The following is a 21,591-nucleotide window of genomic DNA, read 5'->3' on the forward strand; positions in this document are numbered from 1 at the left end:
CCAGTCCCATCTTTTGAGTGATGGGAAAAAATATACTGCCAGCAGCTTAAAATGTACAAATTCCACCAACTAGGGTGGGAAGGATTTCCTCCCCACAATTGCAAAAAAGGAACTTTCATGGTACCAATGTTCCATTTTCCTGCAGTGTGGGGAGGTCATCCTTTATGCTGTGATCTACACCAGCGGTCACACCACCTGGGCAGGCAATAGCCTACTACACATACACAACCTGCTGCAGAACATGTCTACCAAAGGAAGTGCCTGCTGAAATACAGGTTGTGTACTTGTAACTGTAGTTCTTTGAGTGGCCATCCGTGAACTCACAACAAATCAGTTATCCTGTGCCTGCACAGTGCCTCTTTCGTAACGTTCTAAACCATTCTGAACAGTTTTGATGATAGCCCTCTCCACCTCTGCTGGCCCTATATAATAGGCTCTCGACAAAACCCGCCAGTTCTATAGGACGCCGATATAGTCATCCATGTGAATCAGTAGGACATGATGAGGGGAGGACAGGTGGGGTTGTGTGAGTTCACAGATGACCACTCAAAAAACTAAAATTACAGGTATACAACCTACCCTGCTTCTTTGTGGTCTCTGTGACTCACACAAATGGGAGACTAGCAAGCTACAAGAAGTAGGAGGTGGAAATGTTGGTGCAGATAATGAGCCTTTACTAAAAAACTTCTGGATAGTCAACAATCACAAGCACAACAAACCTCCTGCTCCACTATGTCATAAAACAAGAATGACAGAATTGTCACAGTTTCAAGGGAAGAGAGAGTCCCTGAAACAATACAGCATGGTACTGAGATAAGTCAGGATTTGAAAGCATTCAACAATATGATATAAACAGTAAGTAAATTCAAAGGTATTCAGCCATACAGTACAGACACACTATTCAATCAGTATAATCAGTTAAGGAATGAAGTACAGCTTTCCCATCCACCTCAGAAAGATCCCTATCTGTGTATAATCAGTGTTGCCCTTGGACCTGGAGTCCTCCCAGTTAGTACTGGTATGCACTGCTGCACACAGTCCAAAGGTTACCTAAGCCTCTTGCAAAGACAATTCCCCCAGCATTTGAAGTAATATGACAGTTGATGGGGACCCACCCACCCCTGCCATCTCCACACCTATTCTTTGGGTAATGGGGAGTCTTTGTTACCAGTATTTGGCCTGGGAAATATGAAAAACATCTGAACATTAAGAAAGAGAAACTGGATTACTAGAATTAAAATTGCTGTGAAGTGTAGAAACAGTACACAGGTTGAATTGGTTAGCATAGACATTGTAGAAGTTCTAAATCAAACTGGACACAGAAAAATCTTCAATTTTAATACAGTAAGTAGACATACTAGATCTATGCAGTCAAGTAAAACCTGTTCCTGAATTATAAAATTATTATACAACATGCCCGCGCCATAAGCAGACTTAAGGTCAAGTGGATGGAAATCCGTAATATGGTGAGTGGGGCACGTGCCCATGGCACGCGCCATGCTGTGCACCACATGGGTGTGCTCCGTTCAAATGAATGGGGCTTGATCATATGCAGAATTTGCCTTATGCGGGGGGGGGGGGGGGAGGTCCAGAACGGATCCCCAGCGTAAGGCAAGAGCGCACTGTACTGACTTCATCCTGAAAAATATTAAGTATCAATCAATTTTAGTATACTGAAACATCAATGCTATTTTGAAAGGCACATATAAACACACTAATTAGCCAATATAAATTTATCATTACCTGCCCCCTCCCCATGTTTATTAAGCTACATATATCTTTCATAATTGTGAATGGAACAGCCCGAGATAACTTGGGTCACATAAGCATAGCTAACATCTTTCTATACTGGTGAATGATCAGCAGTTCTCATAGTTCCTTGAGAGGAGGTAGGATTACTATATATACTCAAGTAAAAATCTGGAAATTTTAATCAAAACATGATCCCAAAAAACCTGAGTTGACTTATCCACACCACAGTCAATGTATGTATTGTACTCTTATCAAAAAGAGAACCATCCCCTTCTCTAAGTAGAGAGGAGAAAGGCAAGAGCTTAGTCCATCCCTTGAGCACCTAACAGATGCATTGCCCCCCTGTACTCTCTCGCCTGTGGCACCACTTCTAACTTTTTTTGAATGCCTGTGTGGGAAAATGTTGGCAGTGCAGCTCTTTGGTGCTTCCTCTCAAAGGAGTACTGAGAGGGATGAGGCTTTGGAGGATCCCCACGAGCACAAGTCATCACTTCTTTAACCAGTTTCAAAATTGAGGTGAAGACCATCCTGTTCAGAGAAGCGTTCGCAGGCATTGTGTGACTATTATTTGTTAACTGACTTTTTAATTTGTTCCCTGTGTTACTTTAGTGAACCCTTTCCTGTATTGTTAAGTATTATTTATATGTATTATACTATTGTTTCTTAGATTGTATGCCACGGGCAGGTTTACTTTATCTATTTTATTGTTTGTATGTACAGTGCTGTGTAAAGACATTTGTGTATGTTTGTCAGATTTACTGGGTTAAAAGCACTCCAAGTTATCACATTAAAATTAACGGTTGTAATTCTTGCTAACGTAGGCTGCATCTGCATTTCAGAAATAATGTAGTTTGATGACATGTTAACTGCCGTGAATCAATGCTGTGGAATTCTGGGAATTGTCGTTTGTTTTGGCACCAGAGCTCTCTGACATAGAAGACTAAATGTCTCACAAAACTACAGTTTCCAGAATTATATAACATTGAGCCATTGCAGTTAAAGGCCCCATTCTCATTTGCACACTTGCCCTGGATAGAACCCTGGATGGATGGATGCAGTGTCTCTTCCTATGGGAAAACCCTTGGAGGAGATCCCTGGCTCTGCCCTGGTGGAGTTCCTGTGATGCAATTAGCCATATATGGTCTTGTCTTCCCTGTTGCAAGTGGGAAAACACTGAAAACAAGACTATATATGCCTAAATGCATCACAGGAACTCCAGTGGGGAAGAGCCAGGGATCCCCCCCCCCCAGGTTTTCCCACAGGAAGAGACGGAGGACCTTCCTGACTCCTCTCCATCACTCCCTCCCTCCTCCACTCTGATTAGGGCTATGTGGCCATGTTCTAGCAGAGTTTCTTCCTGATGTTTTGCCAGCATCTGTGGCTGGCATCTTCAGAGAATGCTTTGCCTGGAAAAATTGGGTGTATATATACTGTGTGAGCCTGGGAATGCAGGAGTGATTTGCATGTGTATTGTTCTGTGCTGATGGCTGACCTCAGGCTGGGAGGCTAATGCAAGAGAGGATTAGCACAGCATCCAATATTCTTTTCAATATAACACCAATAATAAATATATCATACCTCAGTTCCCAGGGCAGAGGATACTTTTTGTCCTGCTGCAGAAAAAGAGAGAGAAAAAGGAACAAAAATTACATATACTACATTATTTTTAGATATTACTTAATGCTACCTAAATAGATATCTGACCAGGAATTTGATTTCTTGCCTCATTTTCCTTGGGTTAGATCATGACTAATTTAAAGTCTGTTTGACTTTAGTGGATATATTCTAAGCATGACTAAAGTGGTATTTCTTATTATATTTGATAAGAAAAATATTTTGTACATGGAGCATTGTGGAAGCAGAACATACATGTAGTATCAACAGTGATTTGTGGGAGTTACTCATGGTACTGGCATTCCTAAGATTAGTCTTGGCTATTATTGTCAAAGCCAAATTCGGACCATGCTTAGCCAACCCCAAAACTAGAATGGGGCACATTCTGTATTTCACAGTGCTTCAAAGTAGTAATTTAAACTGGAGCCAGAAGTACAACAAGTTGTCTCTCTCTCTCTCTCTCTCTCTGTGTGTGTGTGTGTGTGTGTGTGTGTGTGTATTATGTTTGTTAAGATAAGACCAGACCACTCATAAAGCAGAATAGTGCCTATCAATGGCCTAAATCCAACATCACAGAAGTGCCCATCTGCTAGTGCAGTAGAAATTCCTTCTTCTCCCCTTGCCATCCTGCTGAAACCTGTTGCCAAAAACCAAAATAAAAGAAAACCTTACTTAAGAGAAGACGTGACTCAGTAGAAAAGACAACAATGCTTGGTAAGGTAGAAGGCAGCAAGAAAAGAGAACGACTGCACTAAAAATCAATAGATTCAATCAAGAAAGCCACCACCCTAAGTTTGCAAGACCTGAGCAGGGCTAAGGATGACAGTGAAACTTGAAAGTCTCTCACTTATATGGTTGCCATATAAGTCCAAATCAACTTGATGGATAATAACAACAAACCAAAAACTATCTCAGTTTGATATATACTTCATTTGATTTACCTGCTGTCCCTGAGGAGGATGTTGTCAAACTTGTGAGGACAGACCTTTGTTTACACAAATGTCATTAAACATGATGTACTTTATGCTACATCACAATGGCAAAATTGGTTTCACTGCAGCATGGCATTAATGCATGATGTTGTTAGCTCCCAGAACAAAGTAGGGTTTTAATAGAGTCTGGTATTCAGAATAATAGAATACCTTCCTAAATCTGGAGGTTATAGACTAGAGTGATAGTATGTACTTCAGTCATTAATGAGCTACTCCATTTAGAAGGGGAAGGATATAAGGAAAAACAGAAGGGCTTCATGCATAAACTAGGTAGGGATTGGTGGTCTTTCGAGATTAAAGTAATATTTTCATATATATTTTTTTTCTTTCTTTCTGAAAGATAAAGGGTATCTTGATGTTAAACCATGACTGTTCATGCATATATTCTCAAATATTCTTGATTTCAAGGAAAAAGAGGTGTATTAGGAAAAAATGTCAACTACTGGAAGACTTGTGGAGCCTTTTTTGCAAAAATTTCATGAAGACATATTATACTGTATATAAAATAGTGGATGTTTGTGCAAAAACAGCATAAACAAAAACAATGATTTTTGTGTTAAAATCCTCCATTAAGATTTCACAAAATAGCCCTAAATGTAGAAAATAGTGAAAAATATACAAAAGTGCATGTAATCTTCTCCAGCAGGTAGAAAACATCCTGTATTTTCCCTTTTTCACTAAGAAAGAAAGAAAGAAAGAAAGAAAGACAGAAAGTGAATATTTAAGTCCAGTATTATTAGTAACTCCTCAAAGAGCTTTCTTTGTTTTGGAAAAGAAGGTAGATAAAGAGTCCCAAAGATAACTAATGTAGCTAATAAATTTAAGATCTGGCCAAAATGAGTGACTTTAAGTTATTGGAGAGATATGGTATAATGCTTCTAAAATGGTACCTATAAGTCTTATTCATTGTATTGTGGATATCAACAATTTCTTTCTTTTTCTCTCTCTCACAAGCCCTCTTAGAGTTACAAGATGTCAAAATAATGCATGACACAAATAGGTATTTCATTTACCATGTTAAAATTAGTTTTAATCTTTGGCAGCTGGCTGCTGCCTGCTATGTCACACACCTGCAGTGTGGAAGCATGCATATGATTCACAGAAAGCAAGGAGAACTAGCAAAATTATCTCTCTCCATGACAGTAACCAAACTGCTATTTTAGAGACTTCTCCCTTTTCCTTGTGTACAGCCATATGCTTTCCCTCTTCCTTCCATTTTTCCTTGACATCTAGCCAGATGAAACATTCTGATGAAATTTTTATGATGCTCTCACTTCACTCCTTTGGTGATGTTTAGCTGATCTTAGGTCCAAAACATACTGCAGAAATAATCAATTTTGACACTGCTTTAACTGCCCTGGCTCAATGCTAGGGAATTCTGAGAACAACTGTAGTTTTGTGAGACATTTAGCCTTATCAGTTAGAGACCTCTGGTGCCACAATAGCCTACAAGTCCCAGGATTCTCTAGCACTGAGCCAGGGGAGTTAAAGCAGTCTCAGACTTGGACCTTAATGAAAGTAGTGGGGAGCCAGCATGGTGTAGTGTTTTGAACATTAGACTAGACTTCTGGGAGCTCTGGGTTTGAATCTCTCCTTAGCCATCGAAAACCACCGAATGACCTTGGGCAAGTCACACGCTTTCAGCCTTACAGGAAGGCAATGACAAAACTATGAATGATTCTTGCTGAGTAAACCCTATGACAGCATCACCATAAAAGTTGGAGTTGACTGAAATAGTATCCTACAGTTACATTTCTAGTGGCCCAAATTCTTAGGACTAATAAAACAGTCAGCAGAGAAGACAAGTCTTGAATAAAAGAATTAGCATTAGATTTAACCATATTCAAGAAGTAAAGGTTTTCAAAAAATTCATTTTTCAAAAACAGTGCAGCCTGTACTCCACCTACTGGTTAATTAAGGTAACTTTACACAACTGTACACAAAAGCATTTTTCTAAGGCTGAAAGCACTGATGTAATTGACAGTGTAATCAAGTAGGCATGTCAGCAAAATCCAGGACAAAATCTGAAGGTACCAGATTTCCCCCTGTTTCATAAGAACAACATCCTCACAATTCTGGACTGCCTTGTCTGTGACTGATCAGGGAAGATTGAAATTTATGAAGATATTTATGGATATTGCCTGTAGAAAATATTGTTTTAGTTTAGAACGTAATTGATGATGAAGATGAAAGAGATGCAAATGAAGGAGAAGTGACACATGTTTGTATCTACAAATACATATTACTAGATTTTCATTACTCTGTCTTGTATTACTGTGCATATTATTTTCCACCTAAAAATCTGCTAGTGTGAAAAAATTTATAGAAAGAATACTTGGCAGATACCAGAGCAGGTGGATTATGTGTGATTCACATATCAGTATATATATCTATATCTATCACATATATCACCTCTTCCTATCCAACCAGGGCACACAGGGAGTGGTTCCAAACAGTGCACTGCACAGGCACAGTTAACCCATCTGTGTGATTTCATTGATGACCACTTGAAGACCCATAGTTACAGGTAAATATCATGTTCATTTATAGGATTTAAGCTTATATGGCAAGAGATTTCATGAACTAGGACACACCTGCTGACCAGGGGATCTAGAGTGCATCGGTACCAAAGGGGGCTTAACTGAAGGACAAGAAGCATGTCAGTATCTATGAGATGGGTAATTTCATATATTCATATTGCTCTGCCACTGGCATCTATAGGCTCTAGGTAAAGTAATATTCAGGAGATGATAAGTCAGAGTACCTGCATGGAGAATCCCAATGATAGTATTGAAGATAAAAATCTTCTCTACCTTTTCTTCTCTATGTTTTAGAGAAGAACCTTCTCTATAAGCATCCTATGTGACTGAGTACCACGTCAACAGTGCTATGACAGCTATAGGACCAAGACTCGGGTGAGCTGGAGGAAGAAGAAAAAGAAGAGGATGAAGGCATTTTCTACAATGGTTTTTTAGGAGTTGAAGGATGTTTCTTCATTAGGGGTGGCTTTTGTAGTATAGCTGCTCTTGGAGAAGATGGAAATGATGGAAGGTTTGGCAGGAATCAGCTACCTGTGGGCTATCTCAGGAGGTGAAGTAGTGTCTCCATCTGGAGTAATCTCTCCATCTGAAGCTGTATAAACCATTTCTAGATCATGAGATCCATCTGGTGACAAAGCAACTACAGTGTGTCCCCTGGGGTGTGTTTTCTTTGGTTGAGGCAAAGCAATAACAATTGGAATGAACGCCTCAGATGGTTGGTCAGTATTGGCTCATTTCCGCTTCTTGGTGTTTCTTCCAAGATCACTGATATTGGTCAGAGACTGATTCAGATACTTCTTCTAGGGATTCGCCTGGAGTTGGTGGAACATGAGCTCAAGCAGGGCAGTGAGCAGGTGTGGATTTGGTTGACATTTTCAGCAATGTTGCCAGTGACAAAGCAACTCTATGCTTGGTTGTTGAATCCAAAGCAAGTCTTTCCACTGAAGGGCACCTTGAAGAGTCAGAAGCTGTTTCCATGAGAATACTTTTCAAGGCAATCTGTATCAAGTAACTCAGTGTCATCAATACCAACTGTATCCGAGGTAAGGTTTTAAACCGAGGCTTCGTGATTTGATACTGAAGTGACATGAATCACTTTGTTCTGTGCTGATGTATCAGGAACTTTGAGAGCATTGTCCCACAAGAGAACTTACAGGCCCAAGGCACAATTTTGATGGGCCTGCGGAGTGAAGGTCCAACAATGGGAACAGGCAGCCACATTGTGCTCTTTTCCTAAACAAATAAGGCACTTGGAGTGCCCTTCTTTCTCTGCTCTTTCCTCTGCAGGGGACACAACATTTAAATGATGATGAAGAGGTCATAAAATTGTAGACTCCAGCCAGGCAGGATTACTGGGCAAGGGGGAAACCAAGCAAGGAATCGATAGAACGAGGTAGGTTAGACCAGAAAGACAATGACAATATGAACCAAGAAGCCAAACTAAAATGCAGAGAAATTTGAAAACGAAGTCCAAATCCAAATCAGTCAAGAGAGGTCAATCAGAAAAACAGCAAGGACACTCAGAAGGCATCTAATTGATACTGCTGCAGCAGAAGACAAAAAGGAAGTGAGGGTTTAGGTGGGAAGTGCACTATTGGGGTGTGTGAAGAATGGGCTAGGCTACTTCCAAAATATTTACATAATAGATCTAGAAAGTGCAGAATGAGACACTATGCAGGTGCAGTTAACCTGTTTGGATGAATCACAGGGACCATGAAGAAGAAACTTATCTATGTAAAAATAATCATTATTAACCAATAAGTTGAGACCACAGTGGGGTGGTGAAAAGAATCAGGATATTAAGTATGTCTTAATTGCATTATATGATTTTCATAAAATGAAGAAATATTCATTAAATACAATATTCATTTCACAAAGATAATTTCTACTAGTATGAGCTTTATTTTATACAGAATATTAATTATTTTTGAAATAAACCTCCTACTTACTTACTATGAAAAATTATTTTTAATGTCCCACTTCCTTCTTTTTCCACAAACGAAATTCAATCTAATTTCAAAATAATGATCTTACCAACAGAAATAACTGACTGGGATGATCGAGCATAGGAGGTATATGTGACTTTTCTTGATCGCATAGCACTCTGATAGATAAAAGGAAAGGAAAGTTATTTTCCTGCAATGAATCTCATGCAACTCAAACCACCAATGGAGTAGACACCACTGGTGGAATAGATTATTCACCCTCTGTAGCCTCCCACATACCACCAAACTGCTCTGGGACCTGGGAGAATTTGTAGAGGAGATGCAGGCATGGGAGTTTCTAGGGAAAAGAGAGGAAAGGGGAAATTAACTTGTGTGACATCAGATGTATGTCCTTCAGTGCCCCACCACCACCACACAAATCCATTTATTTTCACTAAGAATGATGTAGTAGCATATCTGAATTGGATCTCATTATGCTCCTTTTAATCAGGGTGCGGAAACAGGTTCCAAATGTGAGTTTCAAACAAAAGACAACTGTGGTTCCACACTGCTTGTAACTCCAGTATTTGGAACAGAAATGTTCAAGGCACTGGCTAGTCATGCTCCATTCTGTCCTGTAACAACCCTAGTTCTATAGCTTCAGGCTTGTGTGCAGTACAAAGACACTTATTATCATTTGCATTGTTCCTTGGTGCAGGAAGCATATGGTTAAGGCATCTGTTAATAATGGCTTTTTCCCCTCAAACTGCAGGTTTCACACCACCCTTTCTTCTTGCATTGATCACAGCTAGATATATAGGCTTGGGATTTTTCAGCATGGAGTCCAATTTGCAATTTGGGGAAGTTGTCAGGTCAGAAGTGGTTAGTACCACAGGCAGCATGAGTACAGCCAGGCCACATTTCTGCACCAAACCTTTCAAAAAATCCATAGCCTGCAGAGTACACAACGTGACTTCATGTGACAGCTTACAATTCCATGCAATAGCATGCAAAATGCCTGCAACCAATGAAATCTGGATTTGTTGTTACTATTAGCTGCCCTCGAGTCAGTTCCGACTCATGGTGACCCTGTGGATGAGACATCTCCAAGAATCGCTATCTTCCACTGCCTTGCCCAGATCCTGCAAACTCCCCTGATTGAGTCTGTCTATTTATTATTATTATTATTATTATTATTATTATTATTATTATTAATCTTTTTATATAGCACTGTAAATTTACAGAGTGCTGTACATACAATCAATTAAAATAGATACAATGAACCTGCTTATGGCATACATTCTACAAAAATAATTAAATATAATACGTATTAGTATATGTTAACATTCAATAATGGCAGACAACAAATTTTAAAAAAAATAACAATCATGTAATGTCTGGGAATGCTTCCCTGAACAGTATTGTCTTTAACTCAGTTTTGAAGCTGGTTAAAGAGGTGATGACCCATGCTCATGGGGGAAGGAGGTTCCAGGAGTGAGGGGCAGCAAGTGAAAAGGGACGGATCTGGGATGGGGCTGTGAAAATCCTTGGTTGGGACAGCAGACCTTGACTACCAGAACAGAGGGCACAAGTGGGAAGGTAAGGAGAAAGAAGCTCCGATAAATAAGGAGGGACCAGCCCATGCAGGGCTTTAAAAGTCATCAACAGAAGCTTATACCAAATACAGAAAGGGAGGGGGAGCCAGTGGAGGGATGAAAATGAGGAGAGATATGACTGAAGTGGTAAGCAGGTGTGATAATGCATGCAGATGAATGCTGGACAGAAATAAAAGGATGGGGGTGAAAAAGAGGAAGCTCTGCCAGAAGAAGGTGACAAAAATCCAGTTGCAGGACCACTAGGGCATGGACCAGAATCTTGAAAATGAAAGAAATTGTTGGATTTTAGCAATATTATAGAGAAAGAATCTGCATGCCTTGGCTATGGCCTGAATCTGGAGGCTACATGACAGGGAAGAATAAAAAATGAAACCAAGACTACAGGCTTCCTGCACAAGCCGAATAGAGATGTCATCAACAAGAACAGAAAAGGAACTTTGTACGGTAGGCTTTAGTGGAAAAACAAGATCTGGTTTATGGTCTTCCTCTCTTTCTTCTACCCTCTACCTTTCCTAGCATTATTGTTTATTCTAGTGATCCACTGCCTTCTCATTATGTGGCCAAAGTATAACACTTTCAATTTGATCATCTTAGCTTTCAAGGAGAGCCCTGGTCTGAACAATTAAAAAACCCATTTGTTTGTCTTTTTGGCTGTCCATGGTATCCCAAGCACTTTTCTCCAGCATCACATTTCAAATAAGTTGATTTTCTTTCTGTCTGCTCATTTACTGTCCAGCTCTCACATCCGTACATGGTAATTGGGAACACAATGACCTGGATGATCATAACTCTAATAAATAATAATAAATAATAAAAGCTTTATTTTTACCCTGCCTCTCTGTCAAAGACAATTGAGTGCTCTAGTGCTCAGTTGTTTAGACCAACAAGTCTTTGTTCTTCAGTATCTTTTCCAGTTCTTTCATAGCTGCTCCTCCCATTCCTAGTCTTCTTATTTCTTGACTGCAGTATCCATTCTGGTCAGTGTTTGAGCCTAGATATGGGAGTTCTTTAACTATTTCAATTCCCTCGTTGTCTAGATTGAATTTGTTATTTCTTCTGTGGTCTTTATTTTTGTTTTCTTTATGTTCGGCATCAGACCTGCCTTTGTACTTTCATCTTTGACCTTCCTTATTAACTGTTTTAATTCCTGTATGTCTTCTGCTAATAATATGGTATCGTCCGCATATATTAGATTGTTAATGCTGCTTCTTCTTAACTCTTTTTTCTGATTCTAATTCTGTTTTTCTTATTATGTTTTCAGCATATATGTTAAACACGTAAGCTGATAGGATGCAGCCTTGCCTGACCCCTTTGCCTATTGGGAACCACTCTGTTTCCCCGAATTCTTTCTGATGGTGGCCTCTTGTCCTTAGTAGAGATTCTTCATTAGGACTATCACATGTAATGGCACCCCCATGTCTTTGATTGCCTTCCATAGCTTTTCGTGATCTATAAAATCAAATGCTTTGTTGTAGTTTATGAAACACATGCAATTTTTTTTAATTCTTTGGTGCACTCCATTAGCCATCATATGTTTGCAATATGGTGCCTAGAGCCCCCCCTTCCTTTTCTGAATCCTGCTTGAACATCTGGGATTTCTCTCTCCATGTATGGCTCGAGTCTATGCTGAAGAATTTTGAGCATTATTTTGCTTTGAGATTAGAGCTATTGTCCTATAGTTGCTGCAGTCTTTTTTCTTGTGAATCGTTATGTATATTGAGTGTTTCTGGTCTCTTGGCCACCACTTTCTTTTCCATATTTGTTGGCATATTTCAGTTAGCACTGATGTTGCATCTGTCTGTAGGCACTGTAGCAGTTCAATGAATGCAAGAAAACACTAACAGTGGCCAAAAAGAATACAAGAAACCATGATGACAGATGAAACACTTCATGCAATAAAAGAAAGAAGAAAAGCAAAAGCAAAGGGAGATAGGAACAAAGCCAGAAGTATAAACACAACTGTCCAACGTCTGACATGGAGTGATAAGGAGAAATACTACAATGACCAATGCAGAGAAATAGAAGACAACAACAGAAAGGGAAGAATGAGAGACCTCTATTTAAAAAAAAAACTGAGAAATAAAAGCCAAGTTCAAACTGAGGGCAGGGATGTTGTACGGAGAAAAAAAGAACATAATACAAGAAGAGGAAGAAATAAAAAGACGCTGGAGGCAATACACAGAAGAGTTATACAACAGAGATGAGGGAATGAATGAATTAGATTTGGAATGAGGAAATCTGGGTATATAATGATAAAACCAAATTGAGCCCTCATCTGAATAATCTCCTTCATAAAGGTATCTAGCTAATCAAATATAGTTACATGTCATATTTCAGAGGAAGGCAATGGCAAACCACCTCTGAGAATTCTTTGCCTAAGAAAATCCTAAGAAATTAATGTGGTTGCCATAAATTGACAGGTGACTTCAAGGCTCATACACACCAACACACCCACACACTAAAGCTAAAGCAGCATTAAAGCAAAGTTCTACCTTCACTCTAAATGTGTAAAGTCTGAATTCAACCTGTTCCAATTTTGATTCACCTCTACTTAAGCATTTCAGTAGAGATCTGGAAGATTCCTTCCTAACACCTGATTTACCTTTCTCTGTATCCCATACTCCCCTGTCTTATCAGTTTCCCTGCTCAGAATTGAGCTAATGATAGAAATGTCTCCACAGAACCTGAAACGTAACAACAGTGGTAAAACAAAAGGAAATTCTCATTGTTAATTTCCAGAAAGAATATTGTGTTTTTGATGTTTCTTCTGCTCAGATACTTTGAAAAAACATTCTGCCTAATGACTATCAATACATTATGACCCCCCGTATCTGTGTGAGCTATGTTCCCAGATTTACCAAAGATAGTGAAAAATGTAGATAATAGTGAATGCTACATCTCTCCCAGTTGACCATACTAGAGGATCTCCAGATGCCTAGACATTTTTTCCAGACATGGGTAAGTGAAACTGTGGTTATCGATCCCACGGATACAGTGGTGGGACTGTAGCTTTAAGTATCCAGTGACTTAGAGCCAATACCATTGGGATATTATTGCCTACAATGCACATGTTCATTTATGTGTTATAAACTGGTATTTCTGTTGTTGTTTTTAGAGGCAGTACTAAAATATCTCACCTTTCCCACTCCAAATTGTCAATGCATAAAAGCAATGTTAGTGTATTATTTGAAGTACTCAAATCTAGAGGAGATTTTTTTCCATATAAAATTAATATGGAAATTAAAAAACAAACTTTCTTTTACCTCTAGCCAAATGAGAAACAACTGAAATAAAGTTGTAAAAATCAAGGATACGGTTTTATTTATCAACAGAAAAAGGAGTACCTTTGGCACTGAAATTATTTTTGCACGTTTTGGTGTCCGCATCCTTTTCAGGACCATCCTTTCCATTCTGAGCTTTTTCCGGATGCGCTCTCTGGATACATGTTTCTAAACATATCACAGATGTAATATGTGATATATTATATTGCATAACAACATCTAATGCAAACATATGTCTCTATAGACATTGGTGCAAACTGAGACATTTAGACATTGGTATAGGGACTCTTTAGATGATTAGTTAACTAACTTAACTAATTTCAATATATTTTAAGCTAGCTGTGCCACATCTGGGAGCCCTCCTGCTCATTCTGCTGAGTGGGATCATGGATTTCTTCCTCAAGTCCTCCCCTGACAAGCACCATTGCTTGTAAGAATATTAGAAGTGACTGTAGCGTTCACTCAGAAACTAGTACTTATCACTGTCCACTGAAGCTCATTCTAATTAAAAATAATAATTGTAAGCTGCTTTGAGAGCCTTTAGGGCTGAAGAGCGAAGTATAAATACTGTGAATAAATAAATAGATAGAATCTGGAAAATCAGTCCCAGTAGAAGGCAGTACAGTTTAATAACTGAACATCATTGGGACATTATTATAATCACAGGACAGGAACAAGAAATGGCTTCAGTCACAGGAGACAATTTGCCACAGTAAATAGCAGCATTCATACTGTAAATTTTGCACCAATATCATCCTAAGGGTCAACACCAGGGTTTAGAAGTCAACTGGTGTAAGCATAAAATAACTGCTACTGATGGAAGTGAGTGTATTTAGCCTTCTAAAATATCTAGTACAGGGAAATTTCTCTTCATCTAGGACTGAGATGGACAAATACATAAACATAAATAAACCTCAGAGAATGTCTTTATTTCCTGAACTTCAACTGAGTCCAAGGGTGCAGCTTTTTCTTCAAGACGAGAGCTCCATGTACCAAACTAAATGATCAAAATAGAGAACCAAAAGTCATACTCACGTTACAACTGACCATATATATGATAAAATGAATGAAGTGTGCCATCAATTATGTTTGCCACCTTAACTGTGTAACCAATAATGATCTATCTACCATAACTGAATGCTCAGAACCACCTCTCTATTGCATGGTTAATTATACAATATGCCAATGCCACAGTTGGGTTAACTGATTTAAAAGTAATACAGAGAAGATAGGACACCCCCCCATCATTACATCACTCAGACTGCAGTAAAATAGACAAATAATAAAATAAGGAAATCCACAGGCCCAGTGGTTCCCAACCTTTGGTATTCCATTTGTTTTAGACTTCAGATCCCAGAAGCCCCAGCCAACTTAATCAACAGTCAGAAATTATGGGAGCTGAAGTCCAAAACATCTGGTGGGCCAAAGGTTGGGCACAGGCCTCTCAAACCTTAGGTAAGGGCTGGATACATTTCCCTACCCATTAGTTTCCCATAGGTGCACATAAAACCTGACCTAGGCCTGAGTGCTTGCTAAGAAGAACCAAGGGATCTACTATTGCTGTGCTACATCTGCTATAGAGGTAGGCACATGGCAGAGCTGTAGTGTTATGGGGATAATTCCATGCACTTCCAGATTTCTGAAGTCAAGATCTGGATATCAGGAGCACAACACACCCATCTCTTGAGTCCATCTAACCTTTTTTCAAAGCCGCATTTTAATTTGATTGTTTCCCTCACATTGCTTCAATTGACTGATCAACAAAGCAAAGGCCATTAAATCAAAGGGGGAGCTGCCTTTCTTCACAATGTGTGTGATCTTATTCTTAGCACTTTTCTGAATGGTGAAACCTGGAGAGTATCTCTTAATTTATTCTGAACAAATCTCACAAATTTGCTTGCCTGCCATAAATTATTAAAAGCTTTTTTAAAAAAAACTTTAAAATAATAAGCCCAGTGTATTCAAGATAAACAACAATTTAGGGCATGCTTTGGCAAAATAAAGCACCTCCAGAATTCATGGATTTCAATGGGAGTTACGGTATTGAAACTTTCCAGTTCTTTTTCTATGATTCTATGATTCTTTTTGTTTTGATTTTACTTGCAAAGGAGATTATTGCACAGGGATGGGGACAGGAGAGGGTCTGTCTCCCTCCCTTATTCCATCTGTAACCACGATCACACGAAAGAAATTCACACATGTTGCACTCATCCAGTCATTGTCCCATCAGTGAAGTGCAATTGTATTAATGGGTTCTTCCATTAATACAAAATGACAGGAAATGAGAGGATAATTCCACTTCACTCATGGGACAATAACAGGATCAGTGCAACATCATATGAAAGTCTTTTGCTTGATTGTTGTCATTTGTATTTCCCGGATAGGACAATGGCAGGATTGGCACAACGTCATGTGAAAGTCCTTTCCATGATAATGCAGGAAGGACAGGACAAGGACAAGGAAAGGACAGAGAAAGGACAGGACAGGATGTCCTTTTCACCATCCAATAATCTCATAGTCATTGTTTTGCATACAAACTTTTTTGAAATATCCCAGATTTCCCTCATTCCCTCTCCACTGTGTTCTTCATCCTCTCCCTCCCACTGATAATGGGTCACATCTACACTCAGGCAATGCTTCAGAAATTGATTTTCACCCATTCCACTGAGCCCTTTTATTCAGGAATTATTGTCAAAGTGTTAAAATAATTTAGCAATAACACACTAGTTAAGCATTATCATCATTCTGTTGCTAGCATTCCTCTTTCCCTTGCTTTATTTCTATTGAATCTGGGTCCTGGGAATAATAACTGTTTTTTTTGGCAGTGCCAAAAAACTGTTTCCTGGTATAACACAACCACAGAGAGGTGCATTTCATTTTGGGAAATACTGAGTCAATTTAAACTGACCTTGGGAGTGGGAATGAAAAGTCTTTGATAATGCCCAGAGTTCCCTTGGAATACCTCTGGATTGTAAAAACATCATGGAGCTTTTCAAAATAAAACTGGTTTGTACAGAAACAAAATCTGTAGCTTTCAGAGACTTTTGTCTTGTCTGAAAGGCTCTTAGTTATGAAACCAATGAGGTTTAAATATTGTTAACCTCAGTATTAAATAGGATACCTTGACACTCCTGGTTTGTCTTTCTGTACTAGGATACTTTTCTTCTTCATTTTCATAAACATCAGAATCTATAAAAAGATTTTTAAAAGCCTCTCATGTATCATGATTCTGAAAACAAAGGATTAAATCTGTGTATACCATTTCTGTGTTGGTAAGAAGTTATGTACACAGATGTGCTGTTTTCACAGCAGTGCTATTTTATATTTCACATTTACGTACTAAATGAAAAAAATGAAATCAACTTGAAAATGTACTTCCACATGGAAGCTTGTGTGCCAATGAAAGTACAAAAACTGCTACCAAACCTACTCACTATGCAGTTAAGCAAACTTTTCCAGTAGTAGCTGTGCAAGCACTCTAAAATAGTGTAGCAGCTATTTTCTTTCTGTTTGTGGTACCAAATTTATTTTCTTAGTGAAAATGGCAAATGAATTTGAAAAAATGATTTTTAAAAAATGCAATCTAAATAATTATTACTCTTACCAAGATAAAATATGCTATTACCTGATTATGTTGGACTGACATAACATGCTCTATTGCAAAATGTAACGTACACTGAATGATGGTTAACACTAAAGCTTACTTAACTCTATAGAACACATAATGTCTTTTATTTCTGGTGTTTAGGCTGTGAACACCAGTTTATACAGTGGATCCTTGTTATACGCTGGGGTTTGGTTCCAAGATCCCCCGTGTATAACAAAATCCGTGTATGCTCAAGTCCCATTAAGTATAATAACATAGCAAAATGGTGTCCCTAATAAAAAATGGATCATCAAAGTAAATTTATACTTTTTTGGAACATTTTCAAACCGTGTATGCTTAAATCCGTGTATAAAAAATCCGTGTATAAGAAGGGCCAACTGTATAGACATAATAGCACCACCTATGCACAAAGTGGAGGGATCAGCTGGGTTGGGAAACAAAGTATTTGCTGAAGTATAAATAGCACTTTGGAAAATTATCTAAAGAGGGGAGGAGAGCAAGTATCTAAAGAAGGGGACAGAGTTCAAACAGCCTAGTGAGAGAATTCAAGGACATAGCCGTTTTAGTCTGGATCAGTATGACTCAGGCCTGAAACACACAGGCCAAAAGAAGTAGCTTCTGGCTGCATGGGAGGTGTGCTGTTTATACAACACATGTCTCTAATGCTGGTAGAAGCCACACCAAGGTTGTGCTCTGATCTTTTAGACTAGAATAAAAAGGAGCAGCTCTTGGCAGTGCAGTTTGGGTGTGGTGGAGGCAGTCCACTTTCATAGTGGGACATGCAGTCACCGTAGACCTGCTCACTTTGTACCTTCAAGCCATCTGCTTCACCCAGTCTTAAATGTGCTATAAATTCCCTTTGCAACCTAGGCTGCATCCGCACTGCAGAAATAATCTGGTTTGGCACCTCTTTAACTGCCATGGCTCCATGCTATGGTATTCTGGGAATTGTAGTTTGTTGTGGCACCAGAACTTTCTGACAGAAGAGATTAACTATCTCACAAAACTATAATTCCAAAAATTCCATAGCATGGAGCAATGACACTTAAAGTGATGTCAAACCAGATTATTTCTGCAGTGCAGATGCAGTTCTAGTGAAGCTCAGTGGTGTCACTAAGGCAGTGTGGGGGTGCAGAGTGCACTGGGTGATACTCCAGGGGGGGTATCACCCAGTGGTGGAGGGACTGGCATGGCTACTAGGCAAGTGAGAAGGACAGGTTACTCACCTGTAACGGCATTTCTTTGAGTGGTCATCTGAGAATACATACAAATGGATTGAACTGCACAGGTGCAGGAGAATCCATTTGTATGATTCGCAGAGACCACGAAGTAGAAAGGGTGCTTTCCCGCTGCCCAGCAGTCACACCAGACTCTAAACATATTCTCCAGAAAGCCATACCCTCCCCCTGTAGCATCAGCTGCTGGGGGGGGGGGGCGCGCAGAGGAATCTATAGAACCCCCTGCTGCAGGCACTTCCCTCTGCTTGGTTCTTTTACAAATGAAGTCAATACAGGCATGCTCAGTTACTCAATTTGGAATTGATTTTAGGGTTGTTGTTGGTTTTTTTGCCGAAATTGTGTATTGGCTTCAGTCTTGCACTGGAGAACTTGGTAACCATGCTGACATCTAGAGGGAAGCTCTGGAAAAGGTTATCCTTCTCCACATATGAAAATCATAAGCCTGGATTCCCACATGCCTAGTTGTGTGTAATTAAAAACCTTGTTGGACACTTACTTCTGAGTAGTATGAACAAACTGTTTTGCAGCTTATCTTACATCAGAGGGTTGGAGGTACAGATACAGTGTTGGTCTAAACATCTAATACACATTTCATGTTCTTCATTATCACAACAATTGAGGAAAGAACATGTGTAGGTATGCTAATGGTTGAAAACAAATCAGCATCTGCTTCCAAAAGAATATTTGTAATATTTCAATATATATAATGAAAGTGCAAAATAGAAATAACTTTTTTGAATACCTATGCCTGATAATGGCTCCAAGGTCTTTGTTTTGATCGAAGTGGGGGCATTCTCTGGCATTATTTCTAGTAATTCTGGAGAAATCTCTTCACTGATTTGATGCTGCTTTTCATGGAGACTTTCTGGTAATGGCTCTACAGTGGATGCTTCATTCACTGCCTCATAAATCTTAACAATCAATAAAGCAATATCATATTTCATGAAGAGAATATAGCACCATCTTTTATTTCAAATACACACACACACACACACACACACACACACACAGAGAGAGAGAGAGAGAGAGAGAGAGAGAGAGAGAGAGTGATTTCTCACTGATAACTTAAAAGATGGCAACCTTAGAATTATTATATAAACCCAATACAAACATATCAAAATAAATCAAAAAAGATGAACTGGATCCAGTGTTTTATAAGAAAATCACTATATAAATGTAAAATGTCTTAACTAATCTAGCCATATCTGCAGCTATGGAAAAGAAAGAGAAGGATAAAAAGTAAGTGTGGGAGGTGAAAAGCAAAAAGAAGCTATAAAGGAGGAAGGAGAAAAAGAGCAAGAAATGTGAGAACACAACAAGAAACAACTACTCTAGCAGTCTGTTCAAAATAGTCATATAAGGTCTCATACAAACCTGTTCCTCAGGTTGTGTTTTAATCCTGAGCTCTTCATGGACTAGAGACGAACATGGTGAAACCCCAAAGAATGGTATTTCGCACTCTGTAGGTGGAGTAGATTTTGGCCCTGGCACATATTTCATGTCCTTTGTTACAATCATTTTTCTAGACACTGAGGGAAGAAAACCACAATCATTTCAATAAGGCCCCTCACTTCTCCACTCCTTCATTTTAATGCACATGAGTAAAACTCCTGTTGGTTTATCCCAACTACAGTAGATCCATTGAATCAATTGCTGAATCACCATCCAACCAGTCAACACATAGGTATAACCAATTGATTCAATGGGTCTAGTCTAGTCAGGATTAACAGGACATAGGCCATCATGAATCAAGGAAATTAGTGGTTAGGGAAAATCAAGCTATGTTAGACTGAAATGAAATAATACACTTCTTGAACAAAGTAAATATTCAACAAAAAGTCTCATGCATTTCTGTTTCCAATAATACCTAACTGTGTTTTATCAACCACTGACCTATATTGTGACTAAGGGGCAGAGCAGACAGGCAGGAAAAAGCAGCTCAATCCTGCTTTTTCCAATAGCGTGTTAAAACTCTGCTGTCCGCACAGCCCACTCCCAAGGCTGGCTGAATACCCATTGGAAGACCGTTTCATGACATGTCACTGGGTAATTTTTTTTGTTGCTTCCCCACAATGCATATGCAATGTTGCACAAACACACCACCTGTAACATCCACTTACCTCTCATGTACTGCTCAGATGCCATCCCATTGGCTGGCTGCCCCTTTGATCAGCCACACAGTCATACGTACAATGCTCTGCCAGTACAGGTACAAGGCATCAGTGTGCAAGTGATACATTGGCAAAGCACAATCATGGAGGGCCCCCCCCCCCCGCCCATGATCCCTTCACCCCATACCCTCTTATTGGACTGTCTGGTTTGTGTATGTTGTAATTACATCGATTGGATCTACTGCACTTTAATTTTTTTGCTTTGCCGCAGCCCCACACTGGCACTGGATTGTTTATATGCAGGTGCGAAGATGCACATTTTCTGCACTATGGCAGGGAATCCTGGTCTCCTCCAGTTTTGAGCCCTGGAGCATGGCTTCGTTTCAGTTTTTACCTCTTCGGGGGCATGCACCATACAAATGCCCTGCCTTGAAACTGGCTGGAAACTGCTTTAATTGCCCATCTGTTTCACTCCTCTTAGAGATGTAGGTAAACAGGAAGCCTGATACATTCTTCAACAAATAGGATAAAAAAAGGCAAATGTTCTAACACCTGTCTCATTCTAACAGCAGAAACTGGGCATATTATGAATACAATTGTTCTTGGCTCACTATTGTGCCAAAATGTACGATTTGATTTGACCTGATTTGAGCACAGGTATGAATGACTCCTGCACTTGTCATGTGGGGAAAGCCCAGTGATATATTGACAGATATTATTGTCAGGGGGCTTGATTTGCCATTTGTTCTTACTCACTGTGATGCTTGGGTGAGGTTGTTTTTCTCTGTGTCATGAGACTTTATCACATGCTGGGAAAGCCAGGATTAAAAAGGCATTTTCCTGGCAAAGTCCCAAGATACCAGCAAGACACTTTGCGATTAGAGAGGACTTATCCTGGGAATAACTAGGGAATAA

The 21,591-nt window shown here is 39.3% G+C and overlaps 1 protein-coding gene across 7 annotated transcripts in view; it reads right to left on the bottom strand.

The window, feature by feature from the left end:
• The window catches only part of CUNH3orf22 (chromosome unknown C3orf22 homolog), a 108,188-nt gene that overhangs the window by 12,298 nt on the left and 74,299 nt on the right, over positions 1-21,591 (bottom strand). For 4 of the 7 annotated variants that reach the window (XM_089521222.1, XM_089521212.1, XM_089521192.1 and 1 more), the window contains 7 exons: positions 19,940-20,094; positions 19,308-19,476; positions 16,842-16,909; positions 14,634-14,717; positions 13,784-13,888; positions 8,933-9,002; positions 3,331-3,365 (listed from right to left, as the gene is read on the bottom strand). In XM_089521222.1, the coding sequence (XP_089377348.1) occupies positions 3,331-3,365; positions 8,933-9,002; positions 13,784-13,888; positions 14,634-14,717; positions 16,842-16,909; positions 19,308-19,476; positions 19,940-20,094 (686 nt within the window). Of the gene's footprint in view, positions 1-3,330; positions 3,366-8,932; positions 9,003-9,123; positions 9,182-13,783; positions 13,889-14,633; positions 14,718-16,841; positions 16,910-19,307; positions 19,477-19,939; positions 20,095-21,591 lie in introns of all 7 variants that reach the window. The other 3 variants (XM_089521232.1, XM_089521250.1, XM_089521243.1) reach the window with 3 other exon arrangements.

The sequence above is a fragment of the Sceloporus occidentalis genome, unplaced genomic scaffold, assembly GCF_023333645.1.
Source record: "Sceloporus occidentalis isolate IW3139 unplaced genomic scaffold, rSceOcc1.0.p SCAF_1, whole genome shotgun sequence".
Taxonomy (NCBI): domain Eukaryota; kingdom Metazoa; phylum Chordata; class Lepidosauria; order Squamata; family Phrynosomatidae; genus Sceloporus; species Sceloporus occidentalis.